A 23,111-nucleotide genomic window follows, 5' to 3' on the forward strand; every position below is an offset into this window, starting at 1 on the left:
CTATTTAATGTAAAATACAGATTTTTAGATTTTCTGTGGTTCTCTGCCTTTGTCTCTTTTTGGTTTTGATTCTTGTGTGTTAAGGTTCTGGATTCTATAAAATAGTTTTACGTTGCAACCTTCCAGAAAGAGTATTTTATGCTTTTTATCTAATTTCTCTGTTTGTATGTTCTGAACATAACAGGGGCCAGATCAGAATCATGAATCTGCCCCAGTATTGGGCCCACACAGACCCTCTTCAATCTGTGGTTGTAAAAGCAGTCCTCATTGTCACCATACAATAGAGAGCTTATTCACAACTTTCATCAAGACATAAAAAGGATGAAAGCTAGGTGAATAATGTTGGGTTTTTTGGCTCACTGGCAATTCCAAAAAATCAGAAAACAAAAATTGTTTCCGGTCACCCCAAAATGAAATTTTTCAGAAAAATTGGAGAGTAAAAAAAATGGATTTCAATTTTTCCTTTTTAAAAAACTATAAAAATAAAATTAAAGGTAATTTTTAAACAAAAAGGTTCAAATCAGAGGGTCAAAATGTTTAATTTAGAAAATATCAAAACAAAAACTCAGATTTTTTCCCACATTTTTTTTTTACCAAACAAAACTGCCAGAATTGTCACAAATTTGAAAAATGTTGTGATCCCACTTAAGATTTGATTGTGCAAGGTGCTCCAGTTTTACTTCCTTGCACTTCCTGGAGTCAACTTTCTGATCTTAAAAAAAGGTTTTGGTTTGAAATTACCTTTATCTTTATTTTTTTTATGTCAGAAGGAAAAAAAGTTAAATGAAATGATTATTTTTTGACTTTTCAATTTGCTGAAAAGAGTCGACCTGAAACAGTTTTTGTTTTCTGGACCTTCCAGTGAACTGAAAAATCCATTATTTGCACAGCTCTAGTCCCTTTTTTGGCGTCTTGGTGGAGGTTGTGAATGAAAATGATGTGTTTATACTGCTAAAGTGAGGACAGCTTTTACAACTGCAAATGCAGGGTCTAGCCTTTAGTTTTTGCTGAACATCCTGGCTTGACTCAGAGCATGGCAATTGCCCCTCTCTCCAATGAAGATAGGCTCTTCACTTCTACCCATTACTGCAGTTAGTGGAAATATGGGTTCTTCTTTTAATTTTTTTTCACTAGAGAGCTCCCTTCCCCTTTCCCAGAAAGCTTGATCCTGTGATTGTCTCTTTATAAATTAAAAACACTGCTGAGGTCAGACCCTGTAACTGTGATGTTGATCCCTGGACCATAAATATTCCCCATGCATGGACATTACTCGGGGTAGAAATTCCCCTCTTTTAGATACAGTTGCACTGATTTAACACGTTTGGTATCTGTCACAATGATGAAGTATCTTTCAGTCTTCAAACAATGAGGCTAATGGTTGTAGCCCGAGGTATGAGTCTGCACAAGTCTCAGAGAGTTTCCGAAAGCATCTGGCCAACTAAACTGGAAAAAAAAATTAAATAAAAGGGCTAATCAACACACTTCACAGCTGCTTCATATCTGCCTTTAATGTAAATTCAATCGTGATCAAATTTGCTGATGGCGTAAAAATTGGACTGAAGGATTAGCAAATGCCAAGGAGGACAAAACCAATCTGCAGTGTTACCTGGGGAGATTCAGTGTTCTGGCATCTTTGTTTTAACACAAGGGCTAAACTTTAAATGAGGTAATTAATCTATAAATCATGAACTTAGACTGTAAGTGGCATCACACTTTCTCCATGGTGCAAAGAAGAGAGAACCTTCAGAGAACTAAATGAAGAGACATGTCTTCTACTGTCATAGCAATATTATTTTATATATTTTTATTGTATGCTCTTTTTTCTTTTAAAACAAAGTTGAAGACTGAAATCCTATATTTATTAGTCACAGAAAAAGTGCAGTATGAGCAGGTATGATCCAAATTGCTGTACACCATCACCTCACTATTTCAGCCCTGGTCCTAAGGTGTGAGATCACTTCACACAGCTAGTAGCACAAGAAAAATAATGGGGCTGGAAGTTTTTAATGGCCTGTGAGAATAATTGCCTTAGCATGAACATATTTAGGATCTGAATTGTGTGGAGTCACATTGCTCACGTAAATAATAAAGTTAGAGAACTTCAAATGCATGTGAGATGGTGGTAAATTGGATCTTAAAATTATAGGCAAATGATTGTGATAGACATGATCAGAGCGATTGCTGGGTCTAGTTCTACCATGTGTTGTACCATGACGGTCTTGGGAGCCTCTGTGGGATGGCCTGGAATTTTGATAGTAAGATGCCATGCTAAGTTTTAAAGTGTTTCTTCATGGGAAGTCAGAGTTAAGTCCCACTACACAAACAACCCACATAATGTTTCAACTTCCTAGACATCAAATGTGTAACGAGGACTTCCAAAGTGTGCAGCAAAGATCCACTAAAGCATTATACAGCCAAGGAGTGAGGGGTTTATTAGACCTCCTGTCTCTAAAGCTCATTTGATGCTTAGGATGTCAAGAGGCATGATCTGGAGAAATAGAACCACTGCTCCTGTGGGGGTAAGAGTCTAGGGACGTGTCTTCATAGGAACTGTCCTCTCCTCAAAAATCTAAAAATCCCACCCAGATCTCTCCCTTATTCCTCCACTCTGCAAATCTCTTCTTCCATCATTCCCCTCCCCCCCGGTTAACCTGCTTCCCCTGGTCTTTTTGTGGTGCAGGGAGTGGGGAGACAGCCTCCCATTACATAGCACCACAGTAGTGGGAGCTTCAGAGGAAACCACAATCCTGGGTTTGAGCAATCCTGGGATCAGACTTTTTGCTGAATTGTCTGACTGCAGCGCTGGCATGGCCATTGCTTCCACTTTGCTCAGTTGCCTGGAGGCTACAATGGTAACTGAGTAGTAAAAGTAGTTGAGGCCTTGTTCCATTTGTTGATCCAGGCAATACCTTCCCTTTTCACCCTCCCCAAAACAACTAGTGCCTGGGTTGCTCAAGTTCCTCCATCAGGCCCAAATACAGAAACTCTCTGACTCAGTCTGAGCAGAGAAGCAAAACTTTGTCACAAACCCAGTCGGCTACACAGAATTCAGAGCACTCGGTGTGTACAGTAACCACACTGCACAGCAGATGTTAAACTTGGTTGTTATGAAACCAGATTTTAATAACATGCTAAGACCAGCCCAGGGTCAAACTACAGGTCCAATTCTGCAAAAATATTACTGCCATGCACAAAGTGAGTAGTAATAAGGCAATCATAACAATTCATAGTAGAAGGCATCAAACTTGTTAATAAGTGATTGCTGGGCCTAAATTCTAACCATTTTTGTTTGTTTTTGTATTTTTAATAAAAATGTATTCTAGAGCCATCTGCAATACATATACGGAGCTGCAGAATCACATGTCCAAACCAAGCTTTGGCACAGTTCAGAGATGTGGTTAGTGATCCAGCCTACAATTGCAAGCCGAAACTGAACTTCAGTCATATCAGAAGCTAACCATGTTGTACCTTTGTCCCCCAACCCAGTTATATATTTAGTGTAGGCCTCTGTTACTGCATGGATCACAAACCTCTTTGAGTCTGACTATGAACTCACCCTTCATTTATCATAACTGAAAGATGAGTTAATCAGGACCTAAGAAGGGGGTTGTGGATTGAGTGGGTGGTGGGGTTTTACTGAGTATTGTGTGGGTGGGGGCGTGAGGTGTGTGTCCGAGGGGGTGGTAAAAAAGCAGAACACACAGAACAGAGAGAGTGAGGCAGAGGCAGAAAAGCAAGAGAGACAAGCAATATCCTGTGAGCACAATGTATAATCCTTGAAAAGCTGGAGAGAGACCTTTTGGGTCTGGTGTTTGCTAAAAAGGCTTGGAACTGTAAGATAAAAAACTGCTCCTTTTGTATTTTATGCCTTCTGCATTCTGAGACACAGGACTTTGTACATTCTTTGCAAATAAACAAAACTGCATTAAAGAAATACTTGGCTATCACCAATTTCTCCACCCAACGGGAATATTACCAGCACCCAGCACTTTGACTAGCTGCTCTGGTTTAAAAAAGGCAACACCTCAGTTTAGATCTCTGCATGATTTACAGCATATTATGAAGCTGATTATGATACAGTTTGGCTCCCTCTAAATAGACGCCAGATCAAAGTGTTCTATAACTAGAGCTGGTCAAAAATACAACAAATATTTCATGATGTTTGTGTTTATATTTTATTCCCTTTTTTCCCTTGAAATTTGTTTTTGTTTGTTTGTTTGTTTGTTTGTTTGTTTTTGACAAAAACCTTCCTAAAAACATCAAATTTTGGGAGGGAAATTTCATCCTCCTCTACTTATCAGTCACAACCAAATTGATCAGTTGTTGTGAGACTCAACATGTCTGGGGAAGTATATGTAATCTTTACAGAAGCTATGATGGTTGCGTGGGAAAAAAACAATAGTGGTGTGGACCTCGTAAGTTATCTGCGCTCTGTTCAAGCCACTTGGCCTGCTGCTTCCTGTAACTTCAAAAATACAGAGAAAATGCTCAGTGGGTATTTTCTTGTGGTTTGTCCGACATTGCATCACATTCGCTATGCTGAAAGAAAGTAAAACCTTTTTGTTTGTTGGTGGAAGTTTTGAAAGCCAGAGAATTCACATCCTCCTCCTTTGGTTCACCTAACCAAGTGAGAGTTCATCCTCCTCAAAGACAAAGGAGCTAGCCTGAGTGCAGCAGCAGGGCAGGAGATGGAGAAATTTCGCGTCGTGCTGGATTTCTGCCTCAGTCACCAGAAGATGCTTGGTTACAGCGCTCTGTCCCTCCTGACGGCGGGCAGCGAGCGCCTCTTCTCGGTCGTGGTGTTCCAATGCCCCTGCAACTCCTGGAACATGATCTATGGCTCTGTCTTCCTGCTGGTGCCTGCTCTGATCCTCTTCCTTCTTGGCTACCTGCTGAACCCCAGGACCTGGCGACTGTTCACTGGCTGCTGCTCTCCGGAAAGGTGGTGCCACTGCACCCACAGGAGGCGCTGCTGGCGCTACGTTAGAGTGCTGTGGCTGGTGACTGTGAGTGCTGCTGTGGCCCCGCTCACCTGGATCGCCGTGGCCCTGCTTAGTGCCAACTTCTATGAGTGTGCAGCAAGTGGGAGCAGCCTGTTGCAGAGGCACCTGTGCCAAGACAGAGGGACTCAGTGCTGTGAGCAGGTGGCCAGAATCCCCTGTGGTGAGACTCTCCCCCATGAGAAACTGAATGAATTAGTGAGCTTTCGGACTCAGTCCCAGGTATGGTCTCTTCCATCCTTTAATTTATCCTATTGTTTTTAGCCCCCTGGAGGTACAGTGGACGTGGCGTGGTTTCTGGAGAGATGGAGAGGCAATGTAAGTAGTTCAGTTAGGTGCTGTCCTGACGCAACAAGTGTCACCTCTGCTTACTTGTGCTGATGTGATGGCATAGGGGTGCCACATCAAGACTATCATATGGGGGAAAAAATCTTGTATTTATGTAGTTAGCAAGATAGTCTAAAGATGCTAAAAGAAATGCAAGGTAGTGTTAGTTCCATCTCCCACTGCAGTCTATATTTCTTTCTAACATTTTGGCCTACTGTATATCTGAGCAGCGAGAGTTCTGTGGCATCTTAAAGATTAACACATTTATTTGGGCATAAGCTTTCATAGGCAGAAACCCACTTCGTCAGATGCATGAAGTCGAAACTTCAGTTAGGTAGGTATATATACACATGCAAGGATGGGGGAGTTACATCACAGTGAGGAGGGCAAGTTTTATATATATATATATATATCTGAGGATATTGCTTCATAATGATGTTCATGTCCTTTCCTTTGAGGCAAGTTGAGAATAAGCCTACATGGGCAGGGAACTGGGCTGCATGTCACATGCATGTCCAGCTGTATATTTTCTACCCATTTCAAAAAAGATGTATTGTGAATGCCTCTTCTCCTATTCCACTTCCTTGACTATTTCTACATCATGAGTTCAGTTCCTATACATAAGAGGAAGCTGGGGTTTACTTAAAATCTTTAGTAACAGCAAAGAATTAGCATGTGAAAAAGGAAGTATTGGGTGTTTGACTGTGGTCCCTAAGTTTGAAATCACTGTCACTGTCAATTTCACACTCATTGCAGGAAAAGAGTTTATTTTTTTGTTTCCCTGAAAGCAAGGTAGCTATAGTCTGTGGAAAGCTGAAAAGGAAGAATATGTTTGTGCCCTTTTTTCCCCCTTTCTTTATGATGTAAAAAGAGGCCCAGAAAGTTTTGGGAATTTTTGGTTGTTCTTGTTTCAATTTCTCCTGTTTTCTTCCATTAGAAATTCAGGTTTTGTATATTCTCTTTTCACTAGAAGACTACAAGACCTTGTCTTCACTAAGAAAAAAGGGTATATCCTTAATGGGCGTTTGCTAACTGGAGGTAAAATCCTAGTGAAGACATGGTATTTTGTAGTTTTCACATGAGTAAGCAGATCAAGTTAAAGACTCAGCTCCCCAAGAGGCTTTATCTGACCTGCTAACTTGTGTGAAAACCACAGACTGCCTTGTCTTCACTAGGATTTTACCTTGAATGAACTAACTCAAGTTAAGAAGACACCTTTTTTCCCTAGTGAAGATAAGGTTTAGAGTTGACTAGAGAACTAGAAGATTTGTGAAATCAGGGAAACAATATAATTGAAGTCTGATTAGTTAAGATGTAAAATGATTTTTGTTCAGATGCTTTAAAAGTGTTTGTTTTTTATCAGCACCTGCTTAACTCAAACATGTCAGAGAAAAGAGTTGAAAAGTTTGTCAAAGATATAGCATGCTGCCCTTCAAGTAAAAGGCTGGGATGGGAAAGGTCCAATCCATATTTCGGAGTCATGCAAAAAATCTGGCAAAACCAGGAGAGAGAAGATCAGCTATTCCTGATATTTCTAAGGTTTAAAAAAACCAGGAAAAGGGTTAAACTGTTGTTATTTATTATTATTTTAAATTAGATCTTTATATATAATTAAAAAGCAAAAGGGGGTACAACTCCATTTTATTCTTTGATGGTCAATTTAAAATATTATAAAAACACATTTGTTTTTTTACTTGTAACACTCAATCATTAGGAGGTCTTATATGAAAATGGACACTATTATCTCTTCCCCTAATCAGTGTTTTCAGCCATTTCCAACAGAATGTTGTATTGACTGAGGCTAGGCAAATAACAGAGATTAGACATCTGAACCCTCCCACAATCAGGATGGATTATTGTTCTCTTTCAAGTCAGAAATCTCAACCCAGACATTTGAAGTTTAGCAGGCTTTGCTGAGGTTGTTCACATATATGCTTTCCACAGACAGCAGAGTGTGATGGGCTTTTCATGCAGTGACCACTTATTGATCTCCTGTCTAAAACAATGTTAAATTACATACCCTTAGCAATGAAATTTTGATGCTCCTAATCATCTGCAAACTTCATTAATCCATCTTTATGTTCCCCAAGGTATTAGGATGGATTCTGATAGCCAGCGTCATGACTTTATTACTGGTTGTCACATGCATCAACCGCTGTCGTTCTCCAGTCAGCTATCTTCAGCTCAGGTTCTGGAAAATTTACTTGGAAAAGGAGCGGGAACTTTTTGAGAGCAAGGCCAAGGAGCATGCAGCCAAGCTGGCAGAAAGGAACTTGAAGTGCTTCTTTGAGTCCACTGATCCAGAACCATTTGAGACTCCCAGCAACAAAGACTGGGAGCAGATTTCGTCCTTGTTTACCTTCAATACTAAAGGACAGTATTACAGCATGATACACAAATATGTTAGTGCAAACAGAGGCACCAGCATCAAATCTACTGATGGGGATGTGCTTTCTACTGTTCTAGGGTTTGTGGATGGCGCTGATTGTAGTGCAACAGGGATAATGTAATTAAATAAAGACGTTTTATTTTTGTAGCATGAACAGTTACTTAATGATGGTCATATAAAAGTGTCTTGTTCCATGCACTGATCTCTCATTGACATCAATGGAAATTATGTGTAAAGCCTGACAGGAGAAGATGGGCCATAAGTTTTACAGCATTATTTTTAATGAATTTTGTTACTTTTACTTAAGTGCCTTTAATAAAATATATATTTCTGGATGGTGGTTTTACAATATTTTTATCCCCTTCACTCCTTCAAGTTAGTCTGCAGAAGAGAAGAGTGAGGGGGGATTTGATAGCAGCCTTTAACTACCTGGTGGGGGGTTCCAAAGAGGATGGAGCTAGGCTGTTCTCAGTGGTGGCAGATGACGGAACAAGGAACAATGGTCTCAAGTTGAAGTGGGGCAGGTCTAAGTTGGATATTAGGAAAAACTTTTTCACTAGGAGGGTGGTGAAGTACTGGAATGAGTTATCTATGGAGTTGGTAGAATCTCCATCCTTAGAGGTTTTTTAAGTCCTGGCTTGATGAAGCCCTGACTGAAATGATTTAGTTGGGGTTGGTCCTGCTTTGAGCAGGGGGTTGGACTAGATGATCTCCTAAGGTCCCTTCCAACCATAATCTTCTATGATTCTAAGATTCTATGCTGCAGAGGAAGGCAAAAAACAAACAAACAAACAAACCCTGAAGTCTCTGCCAATCTGTCCCAGAGGAAAATTCCTTCCTGACCCCAAATATCATGAACAGTTAAGACTCTGAGTACGTTGGCAAGACCCACCAACCAAACACCTGGGAAAGAATTCTCTGTCGTAACTCAGAGCCCAGAGTGTCCGATCACTGGCAGTTAGGGATATTTGCTGCTAGCAGTCGTAGTTCAGCTACATGCCATTGTAGGCAGTCCCATCATACCATCCCCTCCATAAACTTATCAAGCTCAGTCTTGAAGCCAGTTCTGGTTTTGCCTCTACTGCTCCCTTTAGAAAGCTGTTCCAAAACTTCACTTCTCTGATGGTTAGAAACCTTCCTCTAATTTCAAGTCTAAATTTCCTGATGGCCAGTTTATATCCATTGGTTCTTGTGTCCACATTGGCGCTGAACTTAAATAATTCCTCTTCCCCCCTGATATTTATCCCTCTGATGTATTTATAGAAAGCAATCATATCTCCCCTCAGCCTTCTTTTGGTTAGACTAAACAAACCAAGCTCTTTGAGTCTCTTCTCATAAGGCAGGGTCTCCATTTCTTGGATCATCCTAGTAGCCCTTCTCTGCACCTGTTCCAGTTTGAATTCATCTTTCTTAAACATGGGCGACCAGAACTGCACACAGTTTTCCCGATGAGGTCTGACCAACACCTTGTATAATGGTACTAACACCTCTCTATCTCTACTGGAAAGATCTCACCTGATGCATCCTAGGACCACATACTCCTAAAGAATTCCCACTCAAACTCACCTGTTTACAGTAGTTTGCTGGTGCCCGTAGAGACTGAAACACAACAAAGAACATGATGTTTTTACTGCAGTTTCTTATTGGATTTGAAATGTAGCACAAATCAGTTTACCTTGAAAACATTCAGCTGTCTATTGGTGCTTGTATCATTGCTTCCTGTACACATTGACAGCTCAGACTCTCAGTACTCAGCACATGACAGAATAAAACCACAGTGGCAGGCTCTGTTTCCCACTATGAACACCTCAATAGCAACACTGTGCTGTCATTTCTAATTGCAATATACATGTGTTAAGGTTTTATAAAGCACTATACTACAAATGACTTGAAACTTACAGGCAGAAGAGAAAAGCCTATTTCTCACACAGAAGTGGTGATTCTGACAGATGCATCAGCCAAAAAAACCACACAGTTGTATTTTAAGATCATAGTAATTACAGGATGGAAAAGCCTTCTTGGTTTTTGAGTCTATCCTCAAACTAGTAAAGGAGATAGCTCCACCCCCGCTGGTGGCATTTGGTTTATAAAATGCAGGAAGGGGCTAAACTGTTATCTTTTAGCTCAGAATGAAAAACTACATGAAGTATTTAATGAAACCAATTTTTCCCTAGTATTACTGCCATAGTGTGCTTTTGAGATAGAATAATTTCTCCCTAGTGTTATTTTAAAACAAAATCATATATTTTATTCAGAATCACTGAGGTTTGAATAAATAGCATCCATTTAGTTAGCTTCACATAGTATTTTATTATAGAATTGTTCATATTTGTAATATAGTATTATACTGCTCAGTTTATACAACAGTTTAACTACTGCACCAGCGATGTGGATTTTTTTTCAAGTTTAGACTGAAAAAGGAACGGTGTTACCCTAGAGATTTTTATGCCTTGTTTTGCTTGTTTGACCATGATGATAAGAAGCATTTGTCAGAAGCATGAATATTTTTCATGCTTCATAATGGAATGATACCATTTAAATCCTTGACAAAATATTGAAGGCCAGATTCCCAGGTATTTTCAATGGTGTTATGATAATTTACACCAGATGAGGATCTGACACTTAGTTATCAATGATATTTGCATATTATGCCCCTTTTGTTTTTCTCTTGAAAGTTTAGCCACACATTCAGCTGCTTTTTCTCTTCCACAAAGGTGAGGAAGGTTTCTTTAGAGAGGACCCCTGTAAACCTCCTCAAGAAACATACTTGTTTAGTTTAAATATATATATTTTTATTAAAATAAATTTAAATGTTCATATTAAAAAAACCAACTTAACCAGAGATGATTTAAAAAAAAATCAGATCATATCCAGAAAGAAAGGTCTGTGTGAAAAATATTTTTCTAATGTTAATTTCCTGTAGATTATTATGCTTTAAAATGCCATTAAATTACTTGACACCATCTAAATCCTAATGTGTTAGGTTTGAAAATATACATTAACATTACCTACAGAAAATATTTAATACTCTGACCTCTTTACCTTCTCCATTATTTATCTTGTGCAGCTCTTTTAATGAAGCTGTAATAGTCTCTTAATCTGAATAATTATAATTATTAAAGCATTAAGCATATACAATTATGTACACAACAGGTTAGTATAAGGCTATCATTCAAATGGGAGATTCTAAAGCTCTGAATGACAAAAGGAAAGTGGCTTGGTACTGCAACGGTACTGAATCGCTACAAATCACTAGGAAATGTTCAGCCAGCTAGCTCCCTGGATGAGCTGGACTTTCCTGTCACTGTAATTTTGAGTGTAGAAGGTGCCCTGGGCAATGCAATCACTGTCATAGACACATTATTTTCCTGTAACTGCAAAGAGAAGGGGAAGCAATTCATTATTAAAACAAATAGAAATCTATAATATTGACTAACCCAGGGGTTATTTTGCCTGCCTTGACTGAGAACCAGTCACATGGCATCAAAGAACATATGCTGTTGCCATTAAACTGACTTGCAGAGGACTTTAGCATGTATATAAGAGGGAACTGATGTTCATTGTGAATACAGAGAATATCAATTACTGGCTGAGAAACATTTGTGTGATTCTAGGCTCCATCCCCCAAAAGAACATCGCAAGGAGGAGGCGGCACTGGCCACTCCCGGGGCAAGGACTAACTGAAAAAAGCCTTCTGTCCCTTCAATGTCTTCACAGTTGTGGAGGCAAAGCAGAGCACAGTGGAGGTAGGAAATTGGGGGAGCTGGTGGAACTGAGGCAGCAGAGCCCTTTAGAACTGCGAGCATATGAGGGACCCGGGCTGAAGATAAGTAATTTCATACAGCAACAGGGTAAGTCATAGCATGCTTTTCTCATAAATGAAATAATGTATTCCAGTGCATCACACACTGAGCAAGGAACAAAGCTGTGGCTGTGATCCAACGCTATAAAGATATGCATGCCACATAATCCCTAAATGTTGCAGGAAACCGGTTTATCATTAAAGAGTGTTCCCTTACCAATCTTGTTTGAAACCAGTATGTAGGTCCACATGTAGGTCTTCCCTTTTAAGCATTTCATATGTTGCAGATATTTTTGTGGTGGTGTGCAGTGATTTTCTTCTGTGTTTCTGAGGCATGGAGTGGTTAGAACAGAAAGCTATGGTAAGTGGTCTTGTCTTACCCAGATTCTCCTTTTAACACTCAAGTTGTAAGATCATTGGGGCAAGAACAGCTTTTTGGTTATATGTGTATATAGGGCCAACACAATCCCAGACTGGGGTTTCCAAACTATGTTGCCATACAAATAATAATAAATGTGTCAAAACTTTTGGGGTCCATTCCTGGGTCTGCCAGTGATCGGGGTAGGTCACTTAGTTCCTTTGTCCCCGTTGTTAAAGTTTTCCCATTGTTATAACTGGAGCAATTAACTGTATCTATCTTACATTATTATATCTATCCCACACAGCTGGTGAAGCTTAATTAATGAGTGCTTACAAAGTGCTTTGAAATCCTTGGATGAAAGGCAACATGTAAGCACAAAGTATCATTATCTATGCAGGAGGACAGAGAAATGTGCAGACGTTTCTGTGTGTTGGTGTGAGGACATTTTTCTCTGTAGTATAAAATGAGACATACCGACTATGGAGAGAGCCAGCCTACAGAAGAGGTGTGCTCTGGATATGAACTCATTTGATTTTTCACAGCCAAGTTCATAAAGGGTAACATATTGTACTGAAGAAAATCCCATTACATTGACATTCTTAGATTCTTTCAGACAGGGACCTTGCAGAGACAGATGTGGAGCATACAGTAGCATCAGCACTATGCTTTACTTTAAAGTTACTTCTTATTAGTTAAATAAATAAGTTAGCCCAAAACCTGCCTCTGTCACCACTGAAATAGTACACTGGCTGATGTCCAGAGGCGGGGCTGGGAGGCTGAATAGGAGAGAAAAGGAGAAAATATGCGCCGGGGGATAGCCGTTCGGATAGATAGGCTATAGCATGGTTTCTGAGAGCACTGTTCTAACTCACCATGTAACTTTATGTATGTGGACACAAGCTGTTTTACAACTATGATTTCAAGCTCAGCTTCAAGCCCTTGTATGGACAGGATTTTTATGCCTGAAAAAAAATCACTTGGATGACCGAACAAAGTCGAGGTGTCAGGCTTAGCACATACTAGGCTGCAACAGCTAAAATCTAGGGGTTAAGTAGAAAGTCGATAATAACAGGAGTAATAATCCTGTGACATGTCTGTCAGAGAGGTCAAAGTCATGTCACACAAAAACTCTGTCAGTGCGTCATTCTGCCATGTCAGCAGGATGTGTCTTACGTATGATAAAATGTCAGGGCCCCTTGTCTTTGTGTGGTACACAGCATATGTTCGCACAACACGCTGGCTACCTGAACAAGCCAAATTATGTAACGGTCAGACACTCAGGATCAATGTGAGAGTGGCAGGGACTGTGTGAGGGGGTGTTCAGTAGCGCTGAAGGGGTTAAAGTGGCAAGAGAGGCCAATTAGCCTTAGGCTGCACCTGCTGGGGAGCTGAAGGGCAATGATAGGAATTGAAAATGAAGCTCACCTGGGCAGGAACAGGCAGCGGGGATTCTATAAAGTCTAGGAGCTGAGGATAGGGAGGGTGGCAGTGAGGTGAGTCTGCAGTCACACTCTGTGGTACAAAGTGGAGATTAGACAACAGTCTGAAACAAAGGCAGTATCGGAAGCAGTCCAGGGAAAGAGCAGTAAAGTCTGAGAGTATAGACCTGAACAACTGGTCTGAGGGTCCCTGTACTGGAACCCAGAATAGAAGGCGGGCCTGGATTCCCTTATCAACTACTGTGGGAGTGACACAGTCAGCGCAGTGGGTATGGAGTCTGCCTGAGACTTTGTGGAAAGAGACAGATGAGACTCCGGAAGGGGTGGATGATTGTGTCTTGGCCAGAAGGCTAAACCATGAAGGAAAGGCGCTGCAGCTCCTGACTACAGTGAGAGAGAGGCCACAGAGTAAGTGACTGAGGCAATGGGCTGAGTGACCGCAGGATGGGGTGCAGATAGTGGTGAGCTAACTCCACGGATGAGCCACGAGGAGGTATGCTAACGGGAAAATAGCAGACTCCATTGCGGAATGGGATATTGCAACTACAAATTTTTTTCTGAATTATTATTTTATAGCTATTTTTAATAAGAAAAAAAATGTCTCAAAGCTATGAATAACATCACTTCCCAATAGCTCATAAGACACATGTTCTTTGCTAAGTGGGATCAAAAGGAAATAGCTAGAGCTAGTGGACAACTATAAATTGCACAGACAAAACTGAGCCTCAGGTGGGATTGGTTGACTGGCCCACTGACAAATGAGGTCCTGCTATATGTGTGTGCTTTGAAGAAAGATTTATTAATGTCGATGGATGACTGTTCACTTCATCTGTGCTGCTCCAAACCAGAGAGACTTGTTTTTTCTTTAATGAAACGCTCCACCCAAAGAAATGCTAGAAACAGCAACTGCCCCACCAATTATGCCTCATTTTTCTCCTGTTTTGTGGGTTCATCAGTTCAAACATGGGTATCTTCCAAACAGTTTTCAAATTCCTCAGTAGCCAAAAGAAAGCAATTGCTTACAGTTTGATGGGACTGCTAACAGTGGGAAGTGAGCTTTTATTTTCTGCTTCTGCTTTTAAGTGTCCTTGTGGCAACAAAAACTACTCCTACGGGCTGGTGTATCTCTTTGTCCCAGCCTTGGTACTACTGTTTGTCGGGTTTGCATTGAATGGCAGTACCTGGAAGCTTATCATGGGCTGTTCCGTGAACCCCAGAAAACTATTCCCCAAAAGGAAGAGCTGCCATTTCTTTTATGTCTTTGGCCAGATCACCTTAAAGGCTTTTGTAGCCCCCATGATGTGGCTTTCTGTGGCTTTGCTCAATGGGTCTTTTTATGAATGTGCCATGAGTGGCTCAAAAAATCTGAAGTACTTGGAGATGCTTTGCCACAATAAATCCAACTTGTGCTTGGAAGAGCTTCCCAAAGTAGCATGTGGCCAAACTACCCTGTCCTCTTGGGAGACTGAGGAGATCATACTAACACTGCAAGCAGAATCTCAGGTAAGATATCATTTTGATTAAATCATGCTTTGTATTATTCTTTTTGTTTATCATGAAGCCCTAAAATCAATGTGTCCAGATAGTTTAACTATCATTTTAAAAAATTTCAAACACCTATTTCATTACAATGCAAGCAGGATTCAGACTGTGGGAGTGTGTGAGAAGTAAAATACCCAGGGCCTCAAGCAGATTTCTGTAAACGGCATAGCACATCAAGGTGTGGAAGGGTTTGGCAGCTCAGAAGTGCTAGGGAGAATGTTTGTGACTAGAGGGAGGGGAGAATTTTAGCAACCTGGGTAGAGAATTCAGGTTGCTTGATATTTCTGTGGAGAGGGGGTGAGCAAAAGATTTAATCAAAGTAAAGGAATGGTAGGCAGGGTTTTGGAGATTGGAAGGGGATGAGCTCCTTCCTTTCCTCTTGAAGGGTTTTGGTACAGTGGTTGGCCATGTTGTAGAGGAGTTCATAATACAACAAGGTCCCTCCAAAAGTTTATGACCCCCATGATTTGCGCAAGCATTGGGCTAACCCTGAAGGCAACAGTAGAACAACAATGTTAAACACCAGCTGACAATTCTATTGGAATAAATCCTTATTAAGTTTAAAATCAGAAAGAAAAACATAGTTGTACCATACTTAGCGGCCTTGTTCCTTTGAATAGACTTCATTTAGACTTTCTTTTTATAGCAAGATATGAAGTGCCCCAGCAATTATTTTACGTTGTGTACCTCACTTTCAACTATTTAGTAGTGGAGACAAACATTCAGTTACTTTCTGTATAATACAATAATAATTCTAAAATATAGTGTGTCGTAAGCATTCAATAATACTTCAGACAATAAGATTTATTACATATATTCTGGATTTATATCAATAGGGCCTGATCCAAAGCCCATTGAAGTCATGGGATGTCTTTCCAGTGGGTTATGGATCAGGTCCATAATCACTATTTTTAAAGTGCTGAGACTTCCATTTTTGGTTAGAGCTAGTCAAAATTTAAAGTTTCAGTATACAGAAAAATAATATTTACATAGCTGTGTAGATCATAGGCTCCTGAAAATTAGATCCAATTCAGTCTTTGCTTTTAGTGCCTTAAGTCCTTAGGAATTCAGGGCCTCTGCTTGTGAATAGAATTGACTGTTGGTGGATCACTTTATTTTTTAAACCTTGTTTTTTATTATCACACTTCAAGGTTTTGTTACTGATCATTTAAAGAACACAGTCTCAATGCAACAGTAAGAACTAATTTGAGTTTGCAATCAGCTTTCTTATTATAGCCTTTCTTTTGTGCTTCGATACCAAATTATCCTTTCTTTTACAGGTCATAGGGTGGTGTGTGATAGTTAGTGCTGCTTTTCTGTCTTTGTTGATCACTTGTTATGGTCACTGCCAGTCTAATACCAGCCATCTCCAAAAGAGGTTTTGGAAGATCTACACGGAGAAGGAGAAGGAACAGTTTGAAAAATATTTTGTGGAATATGCTACCAAATTGAGCGAACGAAACCTGAAAAGTTTTTTTGAGAACGAGAAACCGGAACCCTTTCCCATGCCAAGTTTCCAGGCCTGGGAAGATGCTTCTGCTTTGGACTCTTTCAACATAACCAGAAAATTCTTCAGCACACTCCATAAAGTAGTGGAAGATAGCATGAAAGAAAATGATTCCAATGAGACACAAGATACCGTGGTAAACATAGCTGGAGGAGAAACAGTTTAGCTGTCAGCTCTCTTTAGCAACATAATTTGTTAATTCACTGTATTTTTCACTTTTCGTTCTTTATGTCTGTTTTTCTGGTAATGATCTGTTTTCTGTCATAAATTCTCTGTCTCACCAAACTTCTGCAGCATGTCCTCAAGCAAGATGACAAATGACTTCCAAGCTCTAATAGCACAACAAAGGATTCAATGTAGTTCCATGGGATACATTGTCCCACACGGACTAACCGAATAGCTTTCCAAGGGATGTTCCCTCTTCTCTCCCGTGCATCTACTGTGCTCACATTTTTAAACAAAACAAATACACACATAATGTCATTGTTTTACATAAATGATATTCTCTCAGTTTTCTTCTGTAAGGCTTGAGACTTTTCAGCTAACAAGTTGTACAATGGCCCATGCAAACATCCAATGACCCAGGAAGCCAGATGTCCTCTTGTAATTCTAATTTCGATAAGAACACCACATTTGCTTTTATGTTTCTGTCTGTCTGCCACCTAGCTGTAAAGATTTCCCCCCCCCCTCTCCCTCCACCCTATCCCCCCCCCCACCAGGTGTAACCTTAGCAGTCTGGATGTAAATGGAGTGATTAAAAGTGTCTCTGTATGTATTTAACAACCATTATCACCGTTGTTCTCTGTAGATGGGACAATGTCTGTATTTGTAAATGAATAGACAAAGAATTTAAAATGTATTATGTAATCGATAAGAAAGGGTATATAATTTATCACTGTAACATCAGGAAGCTGAAGCTGATTTCTCAGACTTCCCGGTATCGTGAATAAACCCCTTCAGTATTGTGTGTGCTGCCTGATTCTTGGAGAAAGAATCCTTCATGCTTTACAATTTTGGCGCAGCGAGCAGGGTGCAACTGGGATCCTCGAGGGCTTCCCATGACTAAGGACAGAGGTGAGTAACTTTTATATTTACCACCTCTGACACACACCTTGGTCTGGGACTCCCCGAGATACCCCTTTGCACCCCTTTTTATACGAACCACATATAAGGCACACAGACAAGAGGACTGAACAGGGATTGTGTTTTGGGGTTGTAGTTTTGGCCACGTTTTCGGGGTGCAGGGATCGCTTCGGCGAAGGCTGTGCTGCCAGGGTTTTCGGGGTGCAGGGATCGCTTCGGCGAAGGCTGCACTGCCAAGTACTGGGCACCAGTGTGTGCTTCTGTAGGGTTTTCGGGGTGCAGGGATCACTTCGGCGAAGGCTGCACTGCCAAGTACTGAGCACCAGTGTGTGTGCTTCAGTAAAGCTGAGTACAAGGGTGTGCTTGACTGATTCCCCTGAAACGCCATTCAAGTGGGTTTTAGGAAGCTGGGTGACAATGTCCTACGAATTGTCCCAGGGTGCTTCAATGATGCCCTCAATGGGAGGAAAAATCATTGAATTTCTAAAAGAAAAACATGCAAAAGTTCAGAAGCTTGTGGTAGAAGAAGGATAAACGGGTATGTGTAAAAGACAGTTGATGTGGTGGTCTTGTCAGACAAGAGAAAAGATAGAAAAAAAAAAGAAACTCCAAACCCAGAACAGTGCTGTAAGGGTTAAACTGAAAAAGTGTAACTCTTCTGCATGTCACATTATTGCTATCATGCAACAAGAGGAATACACCTATTTAGAATGGAAAACAACTAAGCATTTTCATAGTATACTCCTCTCAGTACAGAGGAAATAAGGGGCTTATTAAAGAATCTCCCAGATATAAAGCCCAAAGACCCAAACTTAATAGTTTACATCTTAAGAATCTCAGTATCCTGACTAAGCCAAATGCCCCAGGCAATGCAGCAGGTAACCAGGAACTGATAGTGAAATGTGTGTAAACCAAAACAAGCCTGCTGCCTGGAAGAAAGTGGTTAAAGAAAAAAGAGTGAAAGAGATTAACTCTATAAAAGCTGGAGGAAATGAAACAGTTAAAAGTTGTAAAATTGTTATAGAACAATAAATTCTTCGTTTCGTTGCAGCCATTCTGAAGGAAAATGGGCCCTTCTCCTAAAGGAATGGTCTGTAAATAAACCTAACTGAAATTAGTCAAATATGGGTGATTTGGAACTTAACTGCCTCCAAAGGAAAATGTGTATTCTAAGCAATAATTCGCCCTCCTCCCCCAAGGGGGTAGAAAAAGTGTTCTTTTATCTTTCAGGACTATAAAGGAAAAAAAACTGGTACCAGTCAAACAGCTAGAAAACAAAAACATGGATCTAGTGTTGCAACAAGGGTTGTGTTTTGTGTTTGTTTTGTCTTCATTACTAACTCTGTGTTGTATTATGTTTTATATTTTGTCTTGTTACTGTTATGGTTGTGTTTGGTATTGAAGGTACTGCATTAAGCAGAAAGGAATCAGGAAGAACTGTAAATCAATGAAATCCTGATATTAGATGCTTTTGTAGTATTGTACCAATTAGAGAATGTGATTTTAAATTTCACCACAGCCAACACTTCCTAATTGCAAAAGGAACTGTTGGCACAGGTACCCCTTCAAGTTCTAATTTGTGCAAGATCTGCAAGCAGTTTATGCTGCAGTGTTTCTGTTGTAATCCAGCTACTACTTTGTCATGTTTTCCTGCAACTGCTATCTATTTTACCGTTGTTGTTTGCCTTCATTCTCTAATGGCAGGGTATGGTAGACAATGAATCTTAAAGTTTGCTCCACTTGTAAAATCCCTGCAGAACCTAACCTGAATTCAGTCACTGAGCCACTTATCTAATCGGCCGAGGCTGTCTTATCTCTTTACTTTTTCAGTTTTGCTGCGAGAAGGGGGGTTTGCCCACCCCAATTCAACTCCTCAGAGATCACGTTACAGCAAGCAGTCTGTCTCCCCCCCCTTCCCCTGCTTTCGCTCCGTGACTACAGCAGCCATCTAACTCTAGGCAAACTGAGTATGAAAGGCTTTTCCTTTCAGCCCTAATGCTCTGTAAACTTAGAGCTAACCAGTTAAAGGTGATGTATACCTTTTATTCTTCTGTGAAACCTGTACTGCGTAAAATGAATTTGACTGTTTGCCTGTACATCCTAATTTGCAGAATCAGCTGCACTGCCAAACAGAATAGGCACAAAGTCATGATTATAGGTATTTGCAAGAATTGCCCACCAGCAATCTATGAAGGTAAAGTTTGGAAGGTAAGCCCCTTACCAAAATTGGCCACAGGATCCTTTGGGTTACCCTGGGTTATAAGTCAGTGGTCTGGGAAAGAAAAAAAAAAAACGATTGGATATCAGGGGCTGTAGTACATGTAACCCCACAAATGGGTCTGCCTATCCATACTTTCCTCCATAGAACCATGCAGCAGGACTACCACAGTGGCAACATGTATTTGGCATAAAATAGAAAATGCCACAAGAGTTCTGTACATTGGACAGTGTGTCTGTGTTACATCATGGAAGAATGGGAGTACTAGAAATTGTAGGAAAATAAAAATCCAATGTAAGTGTTCTGTATACCTCAAATCCAAGGGTACAATACAACTCTCACTGCCAGCCTAACTGAATTTGCAGTAAACTTTGGGTTAAATTGGTCTAAAATAGCTAATCACTTGTTACAGAAAGCAAAAGTAACCCAGTTTTTGCAGCAAACAAAGCAAGATGCTGGAAACAGAATTAGAATTGCTAAAGCAGAATAAGAACTTACTGCATATCATAGGTATAATGTTTTTACTGGATGGTCCCCCACCTCTTCAGGAATAGTCCCCCACCTCTTCAGGGATAATGTCTATTATACTACACTCATTGTTAATTGTTTTAGCTTCAGGTTGTATTTGTTTAAGTAAGCATATGTGCTATATGCTGTTGGATAAAAAATATATGCTAAGTTAAAAGCCACAAGTCCATAGTGTAAGCCCAGCAGACCCCTACTGTGTAATATTGTAATACCTTGCATACCGTGCCCGTGCAACTCACTCTGTGACTCACACGAGCAAAGGGGGGATGTCATTGTGATTTGATTTTGTCGTGATTTTTATTTGATTTTTTATTTTATTTTTTTTTTTAAATTTGATTTCATCGTGATTTTTTATTTGATTTTTGTTTTTGTTTTTGTTTTTAAGAGTATTTCATTGTGTGATTTCATCGTGATTTGATTTTTATTTTATTTTATGTCATCTTGAGTAATTTGATTTTTTGACAATTTGATTTTTGATTTTGTGTCATCCTAATTTGATTTGATCATGATTGGGTCACCCTGATTTTTCCTGAATTCCCAAATTTTTCTTTTTTGCCCGAATTTTTTCTTTTTCCTGAATTTTTCATATTTGCCTAGCGTCCCTTTGTGAACTTCACCTCCTCCGTGGGGACCCTTGGTGAACTGGCAAATGGATTACATCCAAATGCCTAAATGTTGTAACCTTAAATATGTGTTAATCATCATTAATATGTTTTCAGTATGGGTAAAAGCATATCCTTGTAAGCAAGCAGATACAGTAACTGTCCCCAAGAAACTATTGAAAGAATTTATACCCAGGTTTGGGTTATCCCTCATCCTGGACAGTGATAAAGGAACTCACTCCACAGAACGTCATTCAAAACCTATGTGCAAAAACCAGCTTGAAGTAGCCAAATGGCTTACCCATGGCTCTCATGTATATTAGAAATACTGTCAACATAAAACATGGACTACCTCCACATGAGATCCTTATGGCCAGATCCATGAGATCACCACTAGACTCACAAGGATTGGATCTGCACTTAACTGATGATGTGATACTGAACTATTGTAAATTATTAATGAAGTGTGTTAAGTCTATCTACTCACAGGTTCAGGAAACCCTTCCAGCACCTGCAACAGAACTGTACCACTCCTTCCAATCTGGCAATTGGATCTGTGTAAAAGTCCACCAACAACACAATGTGTTGCAACCTCGGTGGAAAGAACCTTATTTAGTGCTGCTAACCACTAATACTGCAGTGCAATGTCAAAGATACCCTAACTGGATTCATGCTTCACATTGTAAGCAGACTCCACCGCCAAAAGAAGAAAACAACCAAGAAATCCAGCAACTAATGGACATTTCTGTTTTGCTGTGAAAGTTCAAAATCCTCCAAGGAGACCTTACATTCTAACTGCCTTGACTGCCTGTTAATATCGTTTGATATAATGTAACCTGGACATTTGCACAAGTTTTAAGATTGTGCCTTGTAAAAATGTTTGATCGTTTCCTATCCTAGTCTCTCCTCGAAGACCAGGCCTGTAGTTTTGGGTATTATTGTCCAAGCAGACAACCGCCTCCCTTGCCTCCCCGTAGCATGCCCAGTGGATAAGGCACCGGACCAACCTGGAGCCAGGGCCTCCTCGACCCATGCCCCACTGGTCAGTGTGCGGGAAGGGCAGGTGCCTGGACCTCTCTTTAGATGAGAGTGAGGGTGTGTGGAAAAGTATACTCTAAAGCAGGACAAGTACTGGAACCTGAACTACAGAAAATGGATTCGTGGCACAGGCAAACCTAAGTGTGTTTAGCAAAATTTTTGTTTCAATTCTGTTGTAACTCTCCCCAGTAGTAACTGGTAAAGGAGGCCACAAATGCTTATGCCCTGTCGAATCAAAGTCTTTTATGTTGTACTGGATGTACAAAATGGGGGATTGTGGTATCAAAGAATTAATCATAGAATTGATTAATAGAATGCCTGGTCTAAAGTTGTGACCTGAAACTAAAATAAAAGCCTGAGGTTGAACCATTAGCAGGAGGCCCCAAATGAAACTAAGATAACATGCTAAAATCCCACAGAATGTCTCTGAACCACCATTCTACCTGGTCATGTTAATTGTCTGTCATGGGCCTTAGGCCTTTCTGTTCTGTGAACAGACATCTCCTGTTCTGATAAGTATCGATACGTGCCCCCCTGTCTACCCGGCCCCATACAAATTAGCATTTTAACATGTATTGTGTAGTCACCCATCTTCGGGTGATAGCCAGGGTACCTGATAACCACATTGTATAATCAAGTGACTCTTTGGTCTTTCCTTTGAAAACATCTGGCGCACCCCATTGTGCATTATGATTGTCTTTCCTGTCAAGTATAAACTGTTAATCAAAATCCACTATATGATCAACATGTAAATGAACCTAAGCAACCCCTATATAAGTCTTTTGTATCTGGTAGCCAGGCGAAGTACATTTGCCCAGCATCCAGACATGTTGCTTGACTTCCCTATAGCCACCTGGGTTTTCCCTATGGCTATAGCATTCCCCATAGCTATGGTTATTTGATTGTGTGTGTGTCTATTGCCACTGCTAAATCTGTGACTCTCACCTGGAATACCTCTAACCCTTTTCAAGAATTATGTTCCAGATTTCCTTCCATCTGCGCTGAGGACAAGCTATCCTGCGGTACACAAAATGTTTTTGAGAAAGGAATAAGCCTAGGAGTGGGATGGACAGAACTTTCACCTTTGCTATGGGAACCTGGGATGGAGGGACGGTATTGCCAAGAACACTGTTCAAACCCAGTCAGATGCCTGGGATGTTCGGATGTAAGATGCTATAACTTGACTACCTGTGGTTATATCCCCTCTACCACCTGCTCTGTGCTCCACTCCACCCCTCCTGATGATATTATCCATTTGGGATCTAATAAGACACT

The 23,111-nt window shown here is 40.3% G+C and overlaps 2 protein-coding genes across 2 annotated transcripts; both read left to right on the plus strand.

Annotated features, from left to right (window-relative positions):
- The first annotated feature begins 4,688 nt into the window (after nucleotides 1–4,688).
- CALHM6 (calcium homeostasis modulator family member 6) lies at nucleotides 4,689–7,837 on the plus strand. The gene is made up of 2 exons (XM_067546778.1): nucleotides 4,689–5,222; nucleotides 7,418–7,837. Exons 1-2 carry the CDS (start codon nucleotides 4,689–4,691, stop codon nucleotides 7,835–7,837), a joined length of 954 nt encoding a protein of 317 aa, XP_067402879.1.
- A 6,444-nt stretch (nucleotides 7,838–14,281) lies between these two features.
- On the plus strand, nucleotides 14,282–16,758 carry LOC137152213 (calcium homeostasis modulator protein 5-like). Its single transcript, XM_067546780.1, has 2 exons — nucleotides 14,282–14,821; nucleotides 16,141–16,758. The coding sequence occupies exons 1-2, from the start codon at nucleotides 14,282–14,284 to the stop codon at nucleotides 16,531–16,533; spliced, it is 933 nt and encodes a 310-aa protein (XP_067402881.1). The 3' UTR covers nucleotides 16,534–16,758.
- The last annotated feature ends 6,353 nt before the right edge of the window (nucleotides 16,759–23,111 follow it).

Source organism: Emydura macquarii, unplaced genomic scaffold (genome assembly GCF_026122565.2).
Source record: "Emydura macquarii macquarii isolate MOO-44397 ecotype Brisbane River unplaced genomic scaffold, CSIRO-AGI_Emac_v2 contig_1146, whole genome shotgun sequence".
Classification (NCBI taxonomy): Eukaryota; Metazoa; Chordata; order Testudines; family Chelidae; genus Emydura; species Emydura macquarii.

Bases quoted from the DNA above. Each gene is read 5' to 3' on its own strand.
- CALHM6 (XM_067546778.1), top strand. From the start codon at position 4,689: ATGGAGAAATTTCGCGTCGTGCTGGATTTCTGCCTCAGTCACCAGAAG. The intron at 5,223-7,417 runs GTATGGTCTCTT...ATGTTCCCCAAG, and splicing joins GCTTTCGGACTCAGTCCCAG to GTATTAGGATGGATTCTGAT.
- LOC137152213 (XM_067546780.1), top strand. From the start codon at position 14,282: ATGGGTATCTTCCAAACAGTTTTCAAATTCCTCAGTAGCCAAAAGAAA. The intron at 14,822-16,140 runs GTAAGATATCAT...TTTCTTTTACAG, and splicing joins CACTGCAAGCAGAATCTCAG to GTCATAGGGTGGTGTGTGAT.